Genomic DNA, 17398 nt, shown 5'->3' with positions numbered 1-17398 from the left:
CTACAGTGAGATTTTGGAGCAACATATTCTGCCTTCAAGACGACATCTTTTCCAGGAAGATTTCAACAAGACAATTCAAAACCACATTCTGCACACATTACAAAGACATGGCTGTGGAAGAAGAGGGCACCTGTCCCCAATATAGATCTTGTATGTGACGTCACAGCCGATCCAGATTGTAACAGACGCCATCTTGTCGGTCAAACGCCATATTTGCGCCTCCTACTTCATTCTGGTTCGACTTCTGCTTCTACTTCTACCTTTTCTTCTGGAAAACACTACTATACACAATTCTACTACAACGGCTGAGACTACAAGCTCTCCCTACCTGTGAACGTTTTTTATGTTTTTTTGTGTGTATTTTTGCGTGTTGTTCATCTGTACCGGACTTCAATATCCACTACAACCGTATGGACTTACTGGACATTGGTTTCCAGCAGAAAATGATGGTTTATAGCGATTTCCATCGCATGCACAACATTCCGGACGAGATAGCGAGACCAGCGGGGTCTCCGTGGATTGTTATCGGGTCTGGCAGGCGAAGGAGGTGGCGCCGGGAGCAGAAGCAAAAGCAAGGCTGCAGGCAGAGCCGGCCTGTTGACTAAGCTCAGAAAACAGCCACTCAAATCTCCACTGCCAAGCCTCGACCTCTCCAACGCCAGATCCATGGTAAACAAGACGGACGATTTGGAATTACAGCTGGAATTACCTTATTCTATTCTATAACCGGCTGGTCAGTGCTATACTAGATACTACTGATATATCTAGTATCAGTACTAGTAATACTTAAGTGACTTACTCGTCCAATGAGGATTGTTATTTTCTTGTTTACAAGATGCCACATCTGAGGGCGGCTGACAAATCCTGAATTTCTGTAAAGATAACTGTCCAGAGATTTATAAGCACGCAGTGTTTCACCACTGAACAGCGAGGGAAAGTTAATGAGGTAATTATACACGTCTGGGTATTCCACCTCTGGCAGTTCCATATCCACTGACACGGTCGTGAAAACTACGTCCCGTAATCGAGAAGGGTCACTAATCCATAGGTCGTTTATTTTAGACATATATCTAGTTATCTGTTCATTAGAAAAATGAGCCGTCTAGTCCGTCGGTTGAAATTGATCCATTTTGTACACGAGTGCAGCAGTATTCAGTGGTGTTTTTTACCGACAAAATGGTGGCTGTGTACTTTCCGGTCACATGACTGCAAGATCTCTATAGAGAATGTGTGGAGAATTCTGAAAAGAAAAATGTGTCAGTGACGACCCTGTACTGTTACACACCTTCAGACCTGTTTACAGGAAGAATGGGACAAAATAACACCTAAAACGCTTCATCGCTTGGTGTCTTCAGTACCTAAACATCTTTTAAGTGTTGTGAGAAGAAATGACAACATTATAAACTGGTAAATGCTTTACCATCCCAACTTTTTTTTTTTAATGTGTTGCAAGAATCAAAACTGAAATAAGTGTTTATTTTGAAATAAACAATACATTTCATGAGGTAAAACATCAAATAACGTGCTGTTGTATTGTTCTGAGTGCAACACAGGTCAAAGATGATTTCTAAATCATTTTTCAGGCCCTGAAATTATCCAAAACAGGGATGATCATCTCTACTGCTTCTCCTTAAAATGCAAAGGCAGATGTAATTTCAGTTGAGCGCAAGATTTTGCAAAGGTTTACTCAGAAATTATGAAACCAACAAGAGCTTTTACAGGTGTGCCCTCCTGTTTATATTTCTAAATATGATACAGAATTTTATACCACTTGCCATTAAGGAATTTTTTGATTCTTCTGCGCTTCCCCTCCTCCCTTGCTGTTTTTTTTCTTCTTTGGTCATGTCTTTGAGTTGTGTTCAAATTACAAAAGTCAAGCTATAAAGAAAGACCTCATTGTTTCCAAAGAGCAATCAGAAACGATCCAGTGTTTGAAAGCTTACCATTCCACCATATGTGCAGGGTTGCTGAGCACCGTTGTCACCACTCTGGCACCTTCCGCTGGTGGGCGGGACCAGAGTGTTTGGACGATCTTCTCTGCTTGGGATTGGATAGCCACTAGAGTGGCGTTCTCCTTCAGAACACACAGGAGGTGACCCACTCTCTCTCCTGAGAACGTGAGATTGAATACGATATTTGACAAGTGAAGAATGAAGGGTAGCCTTGTCTTGAGAATTAGCCTTTAAAACGTCAAAAGCCTAACCCTAAACCTCACCCTAGTTTTTGAGTTACAACAGTTCTACAGGTTCTTTCTTTCTTCACTCTGATTGCGTAATATTACCTCAATCAGTTTGCACTGTTTTGGATGGAGTCATGGCTCAACAATAAGGTCTTAGGCTTTTAGTTGCTGACTTAGGGCGTATTCACACCTACGTTGTTTGGTCCGGACCAAACGAACCAAATTTCCCTTGGTCCAGACCTTTTGGGTTGGTCTGAATACAAACCACCGAACTCTGGTCTGGACCAAACAAGCGGACCGAGACCGAGCTGCAAGGTCGGACTCGGTCCGGACCAAAGGAACCCTGGTGCGGATCTTTTGGAGGTGTGAAAACAGACCGGACCTAATCTGACAGTTTTGCTTTTTTGTACCTCGGGAGCTTCCGTCGTTTGTCGAGTATTATGGGAAACAGAGTCTTGACACTCCACCGCAAAGTGCAAACACTGTTTCGGTTGTCAAGGGAACCTTACAACAGTCGTTCAGTCATTCAGACCAGTGGTAGGCTAGACTACAGAGTACAAAAAACGAGTAGGGGGCAAACGTGGGCCGAGGAAGAAACGCATACCCTTGTGGATATATGGGCAGATGTCCACATATCTGAGCTTTTGGAGAGAACACACAAAAATGCCGACGTGTTTGCTGTATTCAGTGAGAAAATGAAGGAGAAGGGGTTCACGCGCTCCCCAGAACAATGTCGGCTAAAAGTGAAGAAACTCTGTCAGACCTACATTAAAATCAGGGACATTCTTTCAAAAAGTGGCGGTACTAGCGACGCAAAAAAGAAATTCATCTATTACGATGGATAAGGCGAATATCCCGACACATACCTCCTCCGTCTTGCGTGAAGAGCCAGAACTGTCACAACATGATGTGCGCTCATCAGCGCTATCCTCCGTAGCCGCCTTGCCCTTTGAAGTCGTCTCATCTCATCTCATTATCTCTAGCCGCTTTATCCTTCTACAGGGTCGCAGGCAAGCTGGAGCCTATCCCAGCTGACTACGGGCGAAAGGCGGGGTACACCCTGGACAAGTCGCCAGGTCATCACAGGGCTGACACATAGACACAGACAACCATTCACACTCACATTCACACCTACGGTCAATTTAGAGTCACCAGTCAACCTAACCTGCATGTCTTTGGACTGTGGGGGAAACCGGAGCACCCGGAGGAAACCCACGCGGACACGGGGAGAACATGCAAACTCCGCACAGAAAGGCCCTCGCCGGCCCCGGGGCTCGAACCCAGGACCTTCTTGCTGTGAGGCGACAGCGCTAACCACTACACCACCGTGCCGCCCCCTTTGAAGTCGTTGTTGATAAATTACTTGTACAACAGCATAGTAATCGCACAATTGTGAAAACAGTAAAAACTGGAAAAAACATATAGCTTTGATGACATTAAAAAGAATAACAGCACGGAAAGCCTCCATGACTACTTTTGAACTTGACGCTTTGTGCGCGTGTCGTCTCTGACCAATAGCTGAACGACCTCAGGGCGCGTGGCTTTGTTGACAGATTTTGGTCCGCTTACTAAAATGTACAGTGTGAAAGCGAACTGCACCAAAATGAAAAAATAAAAAAAAAACATTTGGTTCGGACCAAAGCAAGTGAACTATTGAACTACCCTGGTCTGAATACACCCTTAAAGCTAGACTGCCTTTCAGATTTTTCAAGTGTAGGTCATAAAAATAATTTTCCCCGACACGCAATTATTTTTGTCTAGTGGACCGAAAGCTACTGAATTCGAATCACAGACTCCCACATTTTATTATTTTTTTAATAGAACAATTAATGAATTTAGGGCCACGTGGCCCTAAATTCTCCGCTATTATTTCTTGCTTCACCGTGACGCAATACAAGGTACTATGTCATGCATCAACTGGTGGGCTTTCCCTGTTTGCACAAGGCATTGTGGGATACAAATTTGAAATGGGAGAGGAAAATAGAGGTCACGAATGAAACCTGAAAGACCGACTACAGTAACGGAAAGTGAGAAGAAAAGACGTTATGTTGCGAAGGAAAGGAAACGCAGGACCAAACTAAGGTGGGGTTTACATTAGACCGTATCAGCGGATCATCAGATTAACGTTTTTAAAAACGATTAGCATGCGCACAGCAACGCCAATACACGATTCGCGTGCACACAGCAACGCCAATACACGGATACGCTAATCACATGACTAATTAGACGGCATGCAAGTTGAAATGTGTAAATGTGTAATGTGTAAATTTCTCCTCAGCGGCTCGGCTCCGCAGGCATCCTGCGCTCCAAATCACTCCGCCCTGAACAGCGAGTGCCCTCTGGAGGGTGCGCACTCCGGCCCTGCGCAGCTCACAGAGCACGCGAGTGAAGCGCACGAGCAGTGATTCGGGACTGAGCCACTGTGTGTGTGATCCCAGTGCATATCGGGCATGCGCAAGTCACTCACCACTTGCAAGTGGAAGGATGGCAAGCCTAAAGACAATCATAACTACACAATGGGCAGTATTTGCATCAGTATTTGCAGTATTTTCATACTTTTATACTCTTTAATGAAAGGTGATACAAGGCGGAAGTCCGCGCCGTTTTTCAGCAGTTGCGTCACATGACCAACGCCAGCGAATCAGGAAGGTGGATGTCACAGTGACGTTGTCCAATGACGACGTCAGCTAGAGCTCAGCACAGCGTATCCGCGTATTCTCAATGTTTACACAGCACCGGACCAGACACGAACTGGGTTGAATACGTGGGCCCTGGCGGATTCCCGTTTCCCGGCGTTTTAATGTGAACGGACAGTGCATCCGCAAAGAAAACGAGACAGATACGGTCTAATGTAAACTTGGCCTAATAAATATCGGTGGTCAGCGAGCACCTCGGTGTGATCAGCTGTTCGTTTAGTGACAGAATGATGGAACTGTCAGTGCATGGTCAAAGGTAAACCTGTAGATGGCAGTAATGCAATGCTGGATGCCAGCTGCCGTAAAATCCAAGAGAAGAAGAAGAAGACACCGAAAGGTAAACATGCACATGGGCACACCGGACTTCCTCTGTCTGCTTGACTGTACGAAGCGAGCGATTTCATGCACGTTATTTGCTCGGGATTCCTCTCAAATTAAATAACTTCCCAGCCACAGAATGGCCTGTTTTTTTTTTTTTTTAGATATTACAGAAATAAACATATATCACAATGACCGAGTTTCAGAGGGAACTAAATTTCACCGGTTATAACATCAAAAGGCCGTCTGCTTTTACAGCTGCAGTAGGTAACCCATATAAAAATAACCTTTTGTCATATTTGCTAAAGCTGTCACTATGTCCAGACACATGAGACAGAGAAGCCGTGGGGGGAGAAAAAAAAAAATCAGGCACCTCTGGTTCCACCTAGTGCTCCTAATTCCATTTGCAACAATCCACAGTGCCCGAATCAAAACAACCAATCAGAGCCAGGAGGAGTGTCCGACAAAGTGCTAAGAAGAAGAAGAAACCTTTATTCGTCACATGCACACTTCAAGCACAGTGAAATTCATCCTCTGCATTTAACCCATCTGAAGCAGTGAACACACGCACACACTCAGAGCAGTGCGCAGCCACACCAGAGCACCCGGAGAGCAGTCAGGGGTTCGGTACCTTGTTCAAGGGCACCTCAGCCCAAGGCCGCCCCACGTCAACCTAACTGCATGTCTTTGGACTGTGGGGGAAACCGGAGCACCCGGAGGAAACCCACGCAGACACGGGGAGAACATACAAACTCTACACAGAAAGGCCCTCGCCGGCTGCTGGGTTCGAACCCAGGACCTTCTTGCTGTGAGGTGACAGTGCTAACCACTACACCACCGTGCCGCTAATCAGGGCTTGTGCACAAATTGCGAGCAGCCCCCCTTCCCCTCCTCCACAGCGCATGTTTTCTCACTAGTAAACACCTGAAAGGATTCAAAAACGATGCCGTAGTTTCTGTCACATTTCTGCTTGACGGTAATTATTTGCGCTTGATTTATGTTCGATTTGAGCTTTGAAAAAAAACCCCACAAATCCAAGATGGTAATGGTTACAGTAACTCTCCATAGCGCATATACTCATGTTACTGCAATACTCAGGTGTTGCTCTGGTTAGCATTTTTGTTTGTTTGTTTTAAGTTGCTGTAAATATCTTTGTGAAGTGCCCAGGCAGTCGTATCGGTTTGGTTTTTGTCCTGATATTTATGCGTGCCTGTGCTCTCACAGCTACATGTTCACAAAAGTGGTTTACTACTTATTTAACTCTATTCACGCTAGTTTCTGTTATCAAATAACTTTTCAGTTACTGTGGGTTTTAACCTGTGCATGCACAGCAGGCTCTTCTGCGGGTATGGGCTTTGGAGCCAGGGCTGGAGCGCAGCCACAAGGGAGGGGCTGGAACCTAGAAGCTATGCTCATTCAAATGTTCAGGCTAAGTCCACTCTCTTCTCGATCCTACTGTCTGCAGGTTTAAGTCTAAATGCTATGTTAATATTTACACTGGAAAAGTTATCCGTGTTCAGAGTCGGGTTATGCACGTGCTTAAGGAGATTTTCTCAACACCCCATTCCAGTTAGGCAAATTGTTCATATCTCTAAGGTAGCCAGATTTTTCTTGAGTAGAAAGGGTATTAGCTGGGTTTTTTAAGTAGCGTCTAGACCACTGTCTTTAAACAAAAACTTGCCTTTAAAGGTCCCATGGCATGAAATTTTCACTTTCTGAGGTTTTTTAACGTTAAAATGAGTTCCTCTGACCTTCTTAAGTCACCCCAGTGGGTAGAAATTTCATAATGTGTAAACCAAACTATGCCCAACATTTGAGAATGGCGCGTCAAAACGGCGCGTTGATAAGCTCTTCCCTTTACTACGTCAGCAAGGGAGATGATCCCCACGCCCCCCCCTCTGGATTCCCACCCACTGTATGGATTGCCCTGCCCAGTTGTAGTGAGGAGACCATAGAGGACACAACAACATGGCATCACCTAAGCGAGCGAAACATGGAAATTGCGCTGTACATGGATGTGACAACACAGAAAAGAGTCTGTTTTTACTGCCGACGGGAGAGCCCCTGAAGACGCAGTGGCTTAATTTTATTTACTTCAATAATACGCCGTCGAGTCTACCTAAGACGGTGTATGTTTGTCGGAAGCATTTTCCTGAGGAATGTTTCCACAACTTGGGACAGTACAGGGCAGGTTTTGCACATCAACTGTCACTGAAGCCTGGGTCCGTACCAAGCATCCCTGCCGCATCAACCACAAACACCGAACAAGTAAGTGTATAACTGGTCGTTTTGCCGTGTTTTAAAATCGGTGCGTTATCCTAGCAATGGCTACATTAGCTGTGCAGCTAACCGCTTCCTGCAGTTAGCCAGGTACTCTGCGCTACAAAACTAAAGAGCATGCAGCATGCTCTGTTAAACTGAGTTTAGTCTGGAAATTGACTGTAACTTATGAGCTTATGTTTGACTATTGCTCCGCAATGCATGTCTTCTGTTGGATAAGCGATATGTTGCTGTAGTTGCTGCTTCTATCCTCTTTGGTTATGGAGTGCGTGTTCAAGCCTAGGGTATTATATGTTCGTAAACTACCACTCCGAACACTCTCACTCTCTGTGTCACGTTGAGTTTACGAAAGGAGTCCGAGGGAGAACGGGGTTTTGTCTTAGCAGCGTGGCTACAGGCGCTGATAGCAGCGAGTATGTGTGTGCGCAGCTTGGTCAAGCCCCTCCCCCCATGGCCCGCCCCTCCCCTCTACCCTTCCCCGCCTCCTGCTTCTCATTAGCAAAACGACGCACTGGGAAAAGCGCTGAAATGGGGCTTTCTCCCAGGAGGCTATATTTACGTGCCGAGGGTTCATTTTGAGAAAGGCTGCGGATATAACATCCGGAAGCCTCCACAAGCCCGTTTAAAGCATCAACAAACCACCATGCCATGGGACGTTTAAAAGAGAAAGTGGATAGAAAATGCGGACTGAAGAAGCAGATCACACTTTTTCTTTGCTCTCAAATGTAATACAATAATATAAATGCAACTTTCACGCAACAGTCCAAGTTGAAATCTGTCATGACAACTAATGTTTAAATACTGTATCACGATGATACACAGCCCTTAATAATCTGTTGTTTTTTTTAAATTTGGTTATTAGCTCATCCGACCAACATGTGATGAGTTTATGCCACCATGTGTTGTTCGTCTGTCGTCCAGCGCCGTCCACATTTCATGAAAATTGCTTCTTCTCTCTCAATCCATCACCGATTTTTATTCTTTTTGGCAGGAAGATAGGACTGCCTGGGGTGCATATGGCTTCTACCCAAATTTGCATAATTGCAATTAATAATGAAGATATGGAGTAATCAAGCCCTAATGAACAGTTTCCACACACATCGCTTCTCCTCCCTTAATTCTTCACCAATTTTGATTCTTTCTGGCATGAAGGTAGGAGTACCTAGGGTGCATATAACTTCTACCCAGATTTGCTTAATTACATTTATTAATGGAGTTATGGACTAATTAAGCCTTAATGAGCAGTTCAACAAAAATCACTTCTCAGTCAATTCCTCGCCATTTTGGATTCTTTCGGGCAAATTACACTACGTTCACACTGCAGGCTGAAGTGACTCAAATCCGATTTTTTCGCCCATATGTGACCTGTATCCGATCTTTTATTGACAATATGAACGACACAGATCCGATTTTTTCAAATCCGACCCAGGCCGTTTGGATATGTGGTCCTAATTCCGATTCCTATCCGCTCTTTTCATATGCGACTTCAGTCTGAACCGCCAGGTCGCATTCATCCGACTTACACGTCATCAACAAGCCACAAACGTCACTATTCTGCGCTGAAGTAGGCGGCGGGTCTCTCAAAAAAAGTTACAACAACATGGCTTTGATGTTCCTTTGAACGGAGGTTGCAGTCACTACCCCGCAGAACGCCTGAGCCAAAACCCTTGCCCTCTTCCTTCTCAACCTCCTCCTTAACATCAGGCTATTGTGCATGTTCTGGCCCCGTCGCAACAACAACTGCATCATCGCCAGGTACTCCATGCTGGCTACTGTCATACACAGGAAACTTTAGGTTACTTCCGTAAACACTGGCCATGCTCACTGCGTGTGACGTCATCGTATCCTGCAATGCGCATGCGGAACACTTTTAGGTCGCTTTTCGTTCATACTGAGGATCACATACAAGTCGCATATATTTGCTAATGTGAACGACCTCACAAAAAAATCGGATTTCACAAAAAAATCGGAATTGAGCATTAAGCCTTGCAGTGTGAACGTAGTGTTAGGGCGGTATTCCTAGGGTGTATATATAGTGTCTATATATATCTTGTATATAGTGTCTATAGCTTGCAACATGGCCCACTTTAGATCATTCCTTCTGGACTAGACGGAGCCAGAGTGAGCTACACCGTCATTGACGGTCTCGGTCTAATTACATGTCATTGTCTCCATGCGTCTAAAAGATCCACTTTGCCCGGCAGGAAATTGTTGAATTCTGGGTGAAAAATCATTTGAATTCACTGGGCCCTACTACTGGGCTATATGTAGTGCTGTTATTCCTTTGTTTGCTCTTACCATACAGGCTGAAGTTGTGGGAGAAAGACTGAGCACACAGTAGCTCCATCCCCAAAGATACACAATATCTCAGTGCCCAGGAGTCCTGATCGATATCGCTGCACAAACCCTGAGCTGGCAGCAAGAAGAAAGGCACAAGCCGACGTTTCTGAGAGAGGAGAAAATGAGAGGTACTGGATAAAGATGGACTTGATACAACATTGATGATTAAACTACAGTATAACATGTCAAAAACTAGCTTCCTGCAACAGTTACAGAGCTTTAGAGTTTCAGGACTTCCCTGATTATAAGACTTCATCTTAAGAGCTCGTTATTATAATTAATGAAGTGTGGTGAATTTAGGGTTTATTGGTTTTATTTTGGTTATGTACTGTAAGTTTGATTATTGGAATAATTTTGAATTACTAGTGCATACTAATACACTCAAAGGTTTCGAGATTATAAAAATGTTTTCATGCATTGCCTAAACTAGCAGTCCCAGCATTTTTCTGTCTACCTGGAAGACCCACATAGGGGCCATTTGGCCCGACCGCTTTTCCCCAATACACTAATCACTCATTTTGTTATGGTAATGAGGCTGTTAGTGGCAGTGTGTGGGGTGAGGGGGTCACACTTCACACACTTCACTGGTGAAGTCATGTTGGCTACTTCTGTGTGAATGTGAGAATGAGGAATAAAAACACATTCTATTCTAAAATGTGAACATGTGAATGTCCCATGTGACTGCAACCAGACAATTGTTTGATGGATAAATACCTCAGTGCACATGGACTATCGCTTCAGTTCCCTCAAGAATTTTGTGGTGAAAGAAGCTCCTCTCCAAGGAACGAAGATGCAGAGATTCAACATTCAACAGGCATTGTAAGATTTCATTTCTAAGCTGTAAGGTAACCAACAGCCACATTTCCATAACAAAATGAATGTCTACAGGGAGGACTTGGGGCCAATTGGCCCTCTTGTGGGTTTTCTAGGTAAAAAGGCCAAATGGCCCCTCTCTGGGACTTCTAGTGCTAATATTGTAATATTTTTATATCCAATGTATCCAAATTATTATTTATTATTCTATTCACAATCACTGGATATGAGCAATCGCGCGCTCTGATTGGCTACTCTAGTACTAGGCTATCAGCTCATATACCGTGAGTAGAGAAAAACAAAATGGCAGAACATGTTCCTGAACCAACCGAGGACAAAATAAAAACTCTACTCAAAAACAAAACCCCCAAAATTATCAAGTATTTAAAAGAAACAGAAAATATAAAGCCCCCCCCCCCCATATCTCCTGTTCCACACCCAGTCAGTGGCAGTAATGCACCTTTAAATTGGTTTGCCAACTGCCAAAAAAAACCCCTAAAGAACAAGAAAAAGCCCCTCTCCCCCAAAAAAAAGCAACAAAATATGGAATGAAAGTATTTGATGGTTAAGAACATATCTTTTTTTTTTTTTTTCGATAATTATTATCACATTTTTTCACAAATTGCTATCATTTCGCTGGTTTGTTTCCATTCTAAGCGGAAATTATTTTGTTGGATGTTTTATATAAAGTTTTTATTTATCGAATTTGCAAAAAATAAAAAATAAAAATGCTCCGTTTCTCAAAATCCAGTGAATGTGGATAGAATAAAACAGTTATTCCACTCAATCTCGTCGTACATAGCTGATGGCCAACTCAGCGCTATGCGCCTCATCAGCTATCAGCTCATGTACATACGACAAGGTTTCGTGGAATAACTGTTAATTACAAAGGATGGCAATATGTGAAAACGGAATACACTCCAATATAGCATTAAAATTCACATTCGCATGTTGCGTTCCTGTCATTTTAAAAATTCTGACTAAGTTGCCTGTTACTTAAACAGAAACTAAGCAGTTCTATACCTCTAGGATTTCAGTCACACTTTTCCATTCGTCCTGTGAGAGATGGGCTCCGGTGGGTTTGTGTCCTGAAGCAGACAGGAGCACCAGGCTTTGTTCCGGAGCTTTCTCCAGGTCCTCTATCATTTCGTCCACACACACTTTGCGACTCCTGCTGTCCCAGTAGCGGTAGTGTTTCACCGCCCCAATGCCGGCTGCCTCGAAAATACCAGGTAACGACTCTGTGAATAAATCAGGCCAGAAGTGTTTAACAATGATGGAGCATTTCACATAGTGTATAATTTATGTTCCAAAACCCCATTCGTTTTAACTGTTAGTGTTGAGGGTTTCTTATACTTTTTTTTTTCAGCTACGAGGGTACTTCAAAAAGTTTTCAGCCTCATCCAGAAAACATCACAGGAGAAAGATTGTAATTGCATTATTTTTCAACAGTCACTTCAATGCACTTTGTCCACCGATATTCAAGCTTCACTATGACTACGTTCAGACTGCACCCTGAAACGACCCATATCCGATTTTTTTGCCCATATGCGACCTGTATCCGATTTGTTATTGACAATCTGAACGACACAGATCCGATTTTTTTCACATGCGACCCAGGCCGCTTGGATATGTGGTCCTAATTCCGATGCATATCCGTTATTTTCACATGCGACTGCAGTCTGACCGGACAGGTCGCATTCATGCGACCTACACGTCATCAACAAGAGACAAACGTCACTATTCTGCGTTGGCTAATCCCGCCTCTTTGGTGGAAAACAACAACATTTGTACAGTTTTCAGAATTTAAATAGACTTTTATAGAATTGATCAAGCTAATGGTGGATTTGGTAGGGACCTGGATGTTGATCTGTTAGCCTGATTAAATAAAACAGTTTCTATAACTGATTTATAACTTAAACCATCCTGTATTACAAGATTATAAGATTGTTCTGGAAATTTCCAGTAATTTGACACCTTTGGTCTCATTAGTCTGCTGCCCACATTAATCAGATTATTGTGTGAGTTCTGCCGCCGCCACAAAAACCACATCGCCAGGTCTCGCCTCATCTCCATGCTTTACTTGCAAACTTGAAGAGTGCGCTTTTTTTTTGTTTACGTATTACATAGATGTGCTTATTACGTGTCAATTTGTGCATGCGGGACACTTTTGGGTCATTTTCCGTTCATATTGGAGATCGCATACAAGTCTCATATAATTGGTAATGTGAACGGCCTAACAAAAAAATCGGATTTCACAACAAATCGGATATGGGTCGTTTCAGGTTGCAGTCTGAACGTAGTGTAAGTCCTTTTTGGAACAGAAGGTGATCACATCTTGAACCTCCAGATGCTCCTCAACAGCATGGATGACTTCATCATCATCACTTGAAAATAGTGACCATGCAAGCGCAATTTCAGTTTGGGAAACGGACAGAAGTCAGGCGGTGCCAGGTCGGGTGAGAAAGGTGCACGGGGCAACAGTTCAAAGCCACATTTGGCTGCTCCTGCCACCTGGACGAGCTGTGTGGACGAGTGTGTTGTCCTGGAGCAACAGCATGCCAACTTGAAGCTTTCTTTCCTCTTTGATTGCTTCTAACATTTTAGTTTTTGTACACAGTGATATAAGCCTTTATAGTATACAGTTATGCCCCAAAATGGAAGTTATGCCCCTTGTTTCCGGGTGAGGCCAAGAACTATTTGAAGTACCCTTGAAGTAAACAAAGTTGATCACATCTAGATTTCCAGTTGTCCGAATTCATACCTATAAAGTATGAGAAGCTGAAGATAACCAAAAAGCACAATATTATGTTACGGACCAGGTAGGCTACCCTACATGTAAGGTAAATAGTTTAAAGGTTATATCACATCTGAAATGGGATGCCTTTGTCTTTACCAACATAGTATAAGTAGCATTCACTCATGCTGCTTGCATTTTTTCTTGTGGGAGGTTGTGGTGAGAAGGTGCAAGGTGGTAGACATCCAGTTGGTGACCACTGGCGTCTTTAGACTGAAGAGCTGAACTTTTATACCAATGCTAGTGTTATACACACCATCACATGGAGAAGACAGGAGAACGTGGCCGGCCCAGGAAGCGTTGAAGCAGCAACAGTGCTTCAGCAACTCTGCTCCCAGACGCACCGCTCCAGAGCCGCCCACCGTCTGCACACCTAAAACCTGCAGAGAGCGAAGCAATATTAGTTAATCATAAAGACTCCACGCTATAACTGAAGGACACGACAGTCCTGGCCGTTACATTAACTTTGGACATGAAGTCAGAGTTGATCTCTTAGAAAGGTGCTTTATGCTCTTTCACGAGACATAATGCAACGTCGGAATAATGCAGTGAAGGTTTTGCTTTTCAGTGTGGCACGTTTTCCTTACTTCACAAATGCAAAAAGGAAGTAATTCTGTCTGTTGACTGCATCGCACGTTTCCTCTCCAGTGCAATGAAAGGAAAATGAGAGCCAGCTTTTGGCAACAAGAAGCATTTATTTATTTATTTTTAAATGATTACTCTCTAACTGTTTTTCTCTGCTTTAGAACTGTATCATGGAGCACAATGTTTAAGGGTCAGCAGTTAGTGTGCGTCATCTCATAGCCTTAAACACTTGTAGCACTCAAATATCATTAACACAGTATGCCTTTTCATCAAATATTCCAGCAAAAAAGCCCTCGCAATTCAACTGGAGCACTCTGTGATTATCAGGAGTAGGTTGCTAGGCTATAACGGGGGGGCTTAACAGTTCAGGGGCTTATTATCTTATCAGATGATTATGCAGTGATTTATCACCTGTGTATACGTGAACTCAAAACCATGGCACCAAAAAACCTATTTCCACTCATAAGATAGCATAGTTATAATGGTACGGGAGAGCAGAGAGACTTGGGATGGGGGAGACTTGGGACAGTTTGGATTCCCATAAATTAATTTCAATCAATCAGGTTTTTGTTTACATCAGACGTTAGATGTTGCCCCTTAGAGTAACCCACTTCTCTTTTGGAGCCACAAAGCTGGACACTGCAGTAAGGCTTGTCTCATCTCATCTCATCTCATTATCTCTAGCCGCTTTATCCTTCTACAGGGTCGCAGGGAAGCTGGAGCCTATCCCAGCTGACTATGGGTGAAAGGCGGGGTACACCCTGGACAAGTCGCCAGCTCATCACAGGGCTGACACATAGACAAAGACAACCATTCACACTCACGGTCAATTTAGAGTCACCAGTTAACCTGCATGTCTTTGGACTGTGGGGGAAACCGGAGCACCCGGAGGAAACCCACGCGGACACGGGGAGAACATGCAAACTCTGCACAGAAAGGCCCTCGCCGGCCCCGGGGCTTGAACCCAGGACCTTCTTGCTGTGAGGCGACAGCGCTAACCACTACACCACCGTGCCGCCAGTAAGGTTTGTGCAGTTCGATAATTTTATCAACCAAAACTTGTATTTTCTACTTCGCCTCCACCGCCATTCTATGGAGTAATGTATGCTGATGAATTGGGGATTTGTTAGGAATTAAAGTATTTAGCTTAGAGTTAACAGATATGTTATTTACCAGCTGGGAGGTCCGTATCGTGAAATACCGTGACTGAGGTCTTGAAAGTACTGAGCGAGGCACTCTGGGCCGAGGTCAGTATTCAAGGCCAAGGTCACGGTATTTCGCCATACGGACCGACCTTAAGCTGGGAAATAATATATTTATTTTTTTCTTTACCAAATTCTAACAGAAAACGAGAGCGCCCGAAAGGGAAAACCGAGCCGAGGCAAGCCGCCATTTTGAATCCTCACTCACGGCTGTAATGCAAATTGCTTCCTCCTTGGTATGCAAGTGCACTTCCATGGCAGGAAAAAAAACGACGTTTTGCCACCTATGTAGTCCCCTATTTATACAAAATTGAGTCATTCAGGATTCAGCCATGTTTTTGCTCGGCGTTAGCAACAGTTACAGGTTTTTAGCTTTCTCCTGAAATGTTTTATTTTATTTCTTCTTCATCAGGGTAGTAAAACTTGCTTTCACTGTGAAGACTGTCATTATCGCTATCCATGCTGTAAAATTAATGCTATTCTCCTGAGAAATGCTGGCAAAAAATTATAAGATTTTTGATAATCTTATAAATAAATCTTATAAAAAAATGTTGACAAAAAATGCTACCATGTTTGTTGTTGTTGTGAATGAGCGAGTCACCAGAGGTCCATAACCGGGGCCCGTAACTGGGGTCCGTACCGTAGGAAAATATTTAAGGATTTTTTTCTAGCAGTGACGTGCGGTCAGGGGCGGCAGGTGAGGCAGGGCCTCACCGGTCATCATCCAGCCATCATGAGATGTAATGAATGTAAATAATGATAAAGATTTGTCCAATCATCTGTGCTATATATGCCATTTCTGTATGATTCAAATAATTTCAATCATTTTTGCGATCAAAATCGCCATATTTGCCTATTTCCTATTCAATTGCAGCGAATATGCAGCGACATGAGGCAGCACCAAGCCATGCCTCACGTCAGATTGCGCAATCCCTTGTTAACTGGGTTGAGCGCGTGCCTTTTGCTTACTCTGTGTATGCTACCAACGTAATGCTGTATTAAAATGTTTTTTATACATTGTAGACGTGTATAATATGTCCTCACTTTCCTTATAATATGTAATGTTTTCTACGTATGTGTATCACTTATTTAGTGTTAACAATTTGACATAAAGCCGCACTGAAAAGACATGAGGTGAGGCAGGCAGTAGCTCTGCCGCAGTGCAGAGGGCATACGTGAGCTCAGTTATTCTTGTTTGGTGGTTGCTTCTTCTCTACGGTACGTCGTCACGTAAAGTTTAATTTGGACTGTTGTTGGCTTGTTCCGATTGACTGCAACAAATTAATGGAGGATGTAATAGCTCAACTGAAAGGTTTCTCAAAAGTTGGACTTTCAAGGAAAACGGGACGTGATAAAGAATGGACGGCCGATGCCGGAGCTAAAGGAATTACTTCAAAGGACTGGGCAGAAGATAACCCGATCGTTTCAAAGTGAGTGGTGCAACCGAAAAGATTGGCTGTGTGGCTGTGCTACAAGAAACCGCCTTTTCTGTTATCCCTGTCTCTTGTTCTCAACCAGTGACAATGTCTGGACTAACATGGGATTTTGTGACTTAAAAAAACTACCAAGAAGCCTCCTGAAACATGAATGCTCAGCTACTCACATTCAAAGCCAAATTGCTTTAAAAACTTTTGGGACTTCTCGAATAGATGTGGCTTTGAATGAACAGCACCGGCTAAACATTAGCATGCACAACGCTAAGGTGAAGGAAAACCGAGAGATCTTAAAATATCTCATTCATGTAACCAGCTTCTTTGTTCTGTGTATGGTACCCGCTGTGTGGCCTGTGTGGTCCGCCGTGGTGTTTTTTGGAGGTAGGCTACTGAACCGCCATTCATTTTTCATTCTTCCTTGGCCAAATATGTACCTTCAAATATACCTTATGTAAAGAATGCTGCTATGAGATATGAAACTAATCGGTATTTGGCAAATATTTTGGTGCATATTTGAAAATCTGATTTTGAAAAAGTCAGTGCCTCACTCGCCACAAACCTCACAGCACGTCACTGTTTTCTAGATGGCCAGACAGGGAGAGTTGGGACAGTTACAGTTTTTTTTTCTTTTCTTGTGGTTTACAAATATAACATTGCTAAAAATGTTTGTGAAAATTTTGTGGGCGTGTCCCCAAACAAGGATTAAATTTACAGTGGGGCAAAAAAGTATTTAGTCAGTCACCAATTGTGCAAGT

At 43.5% G+C, this 17398-nt stretch overlaps 1 protein-coding gene across 1 annotated transcript in view; it reads right to left on the bottom strand.

Moving 5' to 3' along the window:
• The window catches only part of got1l1 (glutamic-oxaloacetic transaminase 1 like 1), a 34222-nt gene that overhangs the window by 5940 nt on the left and 10884 nt on the right, over nucleotides 1–17398 (bottom strand). The window contains exons 3-6 of the mRNA XM_060931355.1: nucleotides 13680–13803; nucleotides 11650–11867; nucleotides 9772–9919; nucleotides 1944–2109 (exon numbers count right to left, since the gene is read on the bottom strand). Coding sequence (XP_060787338.1) covers nucleotides 1944–2109; nucleotides 9772–9919; nucleotides 11650–11867; nucleotides 13680–13803 — 656 coding nt within the window. The remainder of the gene's footprint in view (nucleotides 1–1943; nucleotides 2110–9771; nucleotides 9920–11649; nucleotides 11868–13679; nucleotides 13804–17398) is intronic.

This window comes from Neoarius graeffei, chromosome 10 (assembly GCF_027579695.1).
Source record: "Neoarius graeffei isolate fNeoGra1 chromosome 10, fNeoGra1.pri, whole genome shotgun sequence".
In the NCBI taxonomy this organism is placed as follows: domain Eukaryota; kingdom Metazoa; phylum Chordata; class Actinopteri; order Siluriformes; family Ariidae; genus Neoarius; species Neoarius graeffei.
This window is presented reverse-complemented; position numbering and strand designations above follow the sequence as displayed.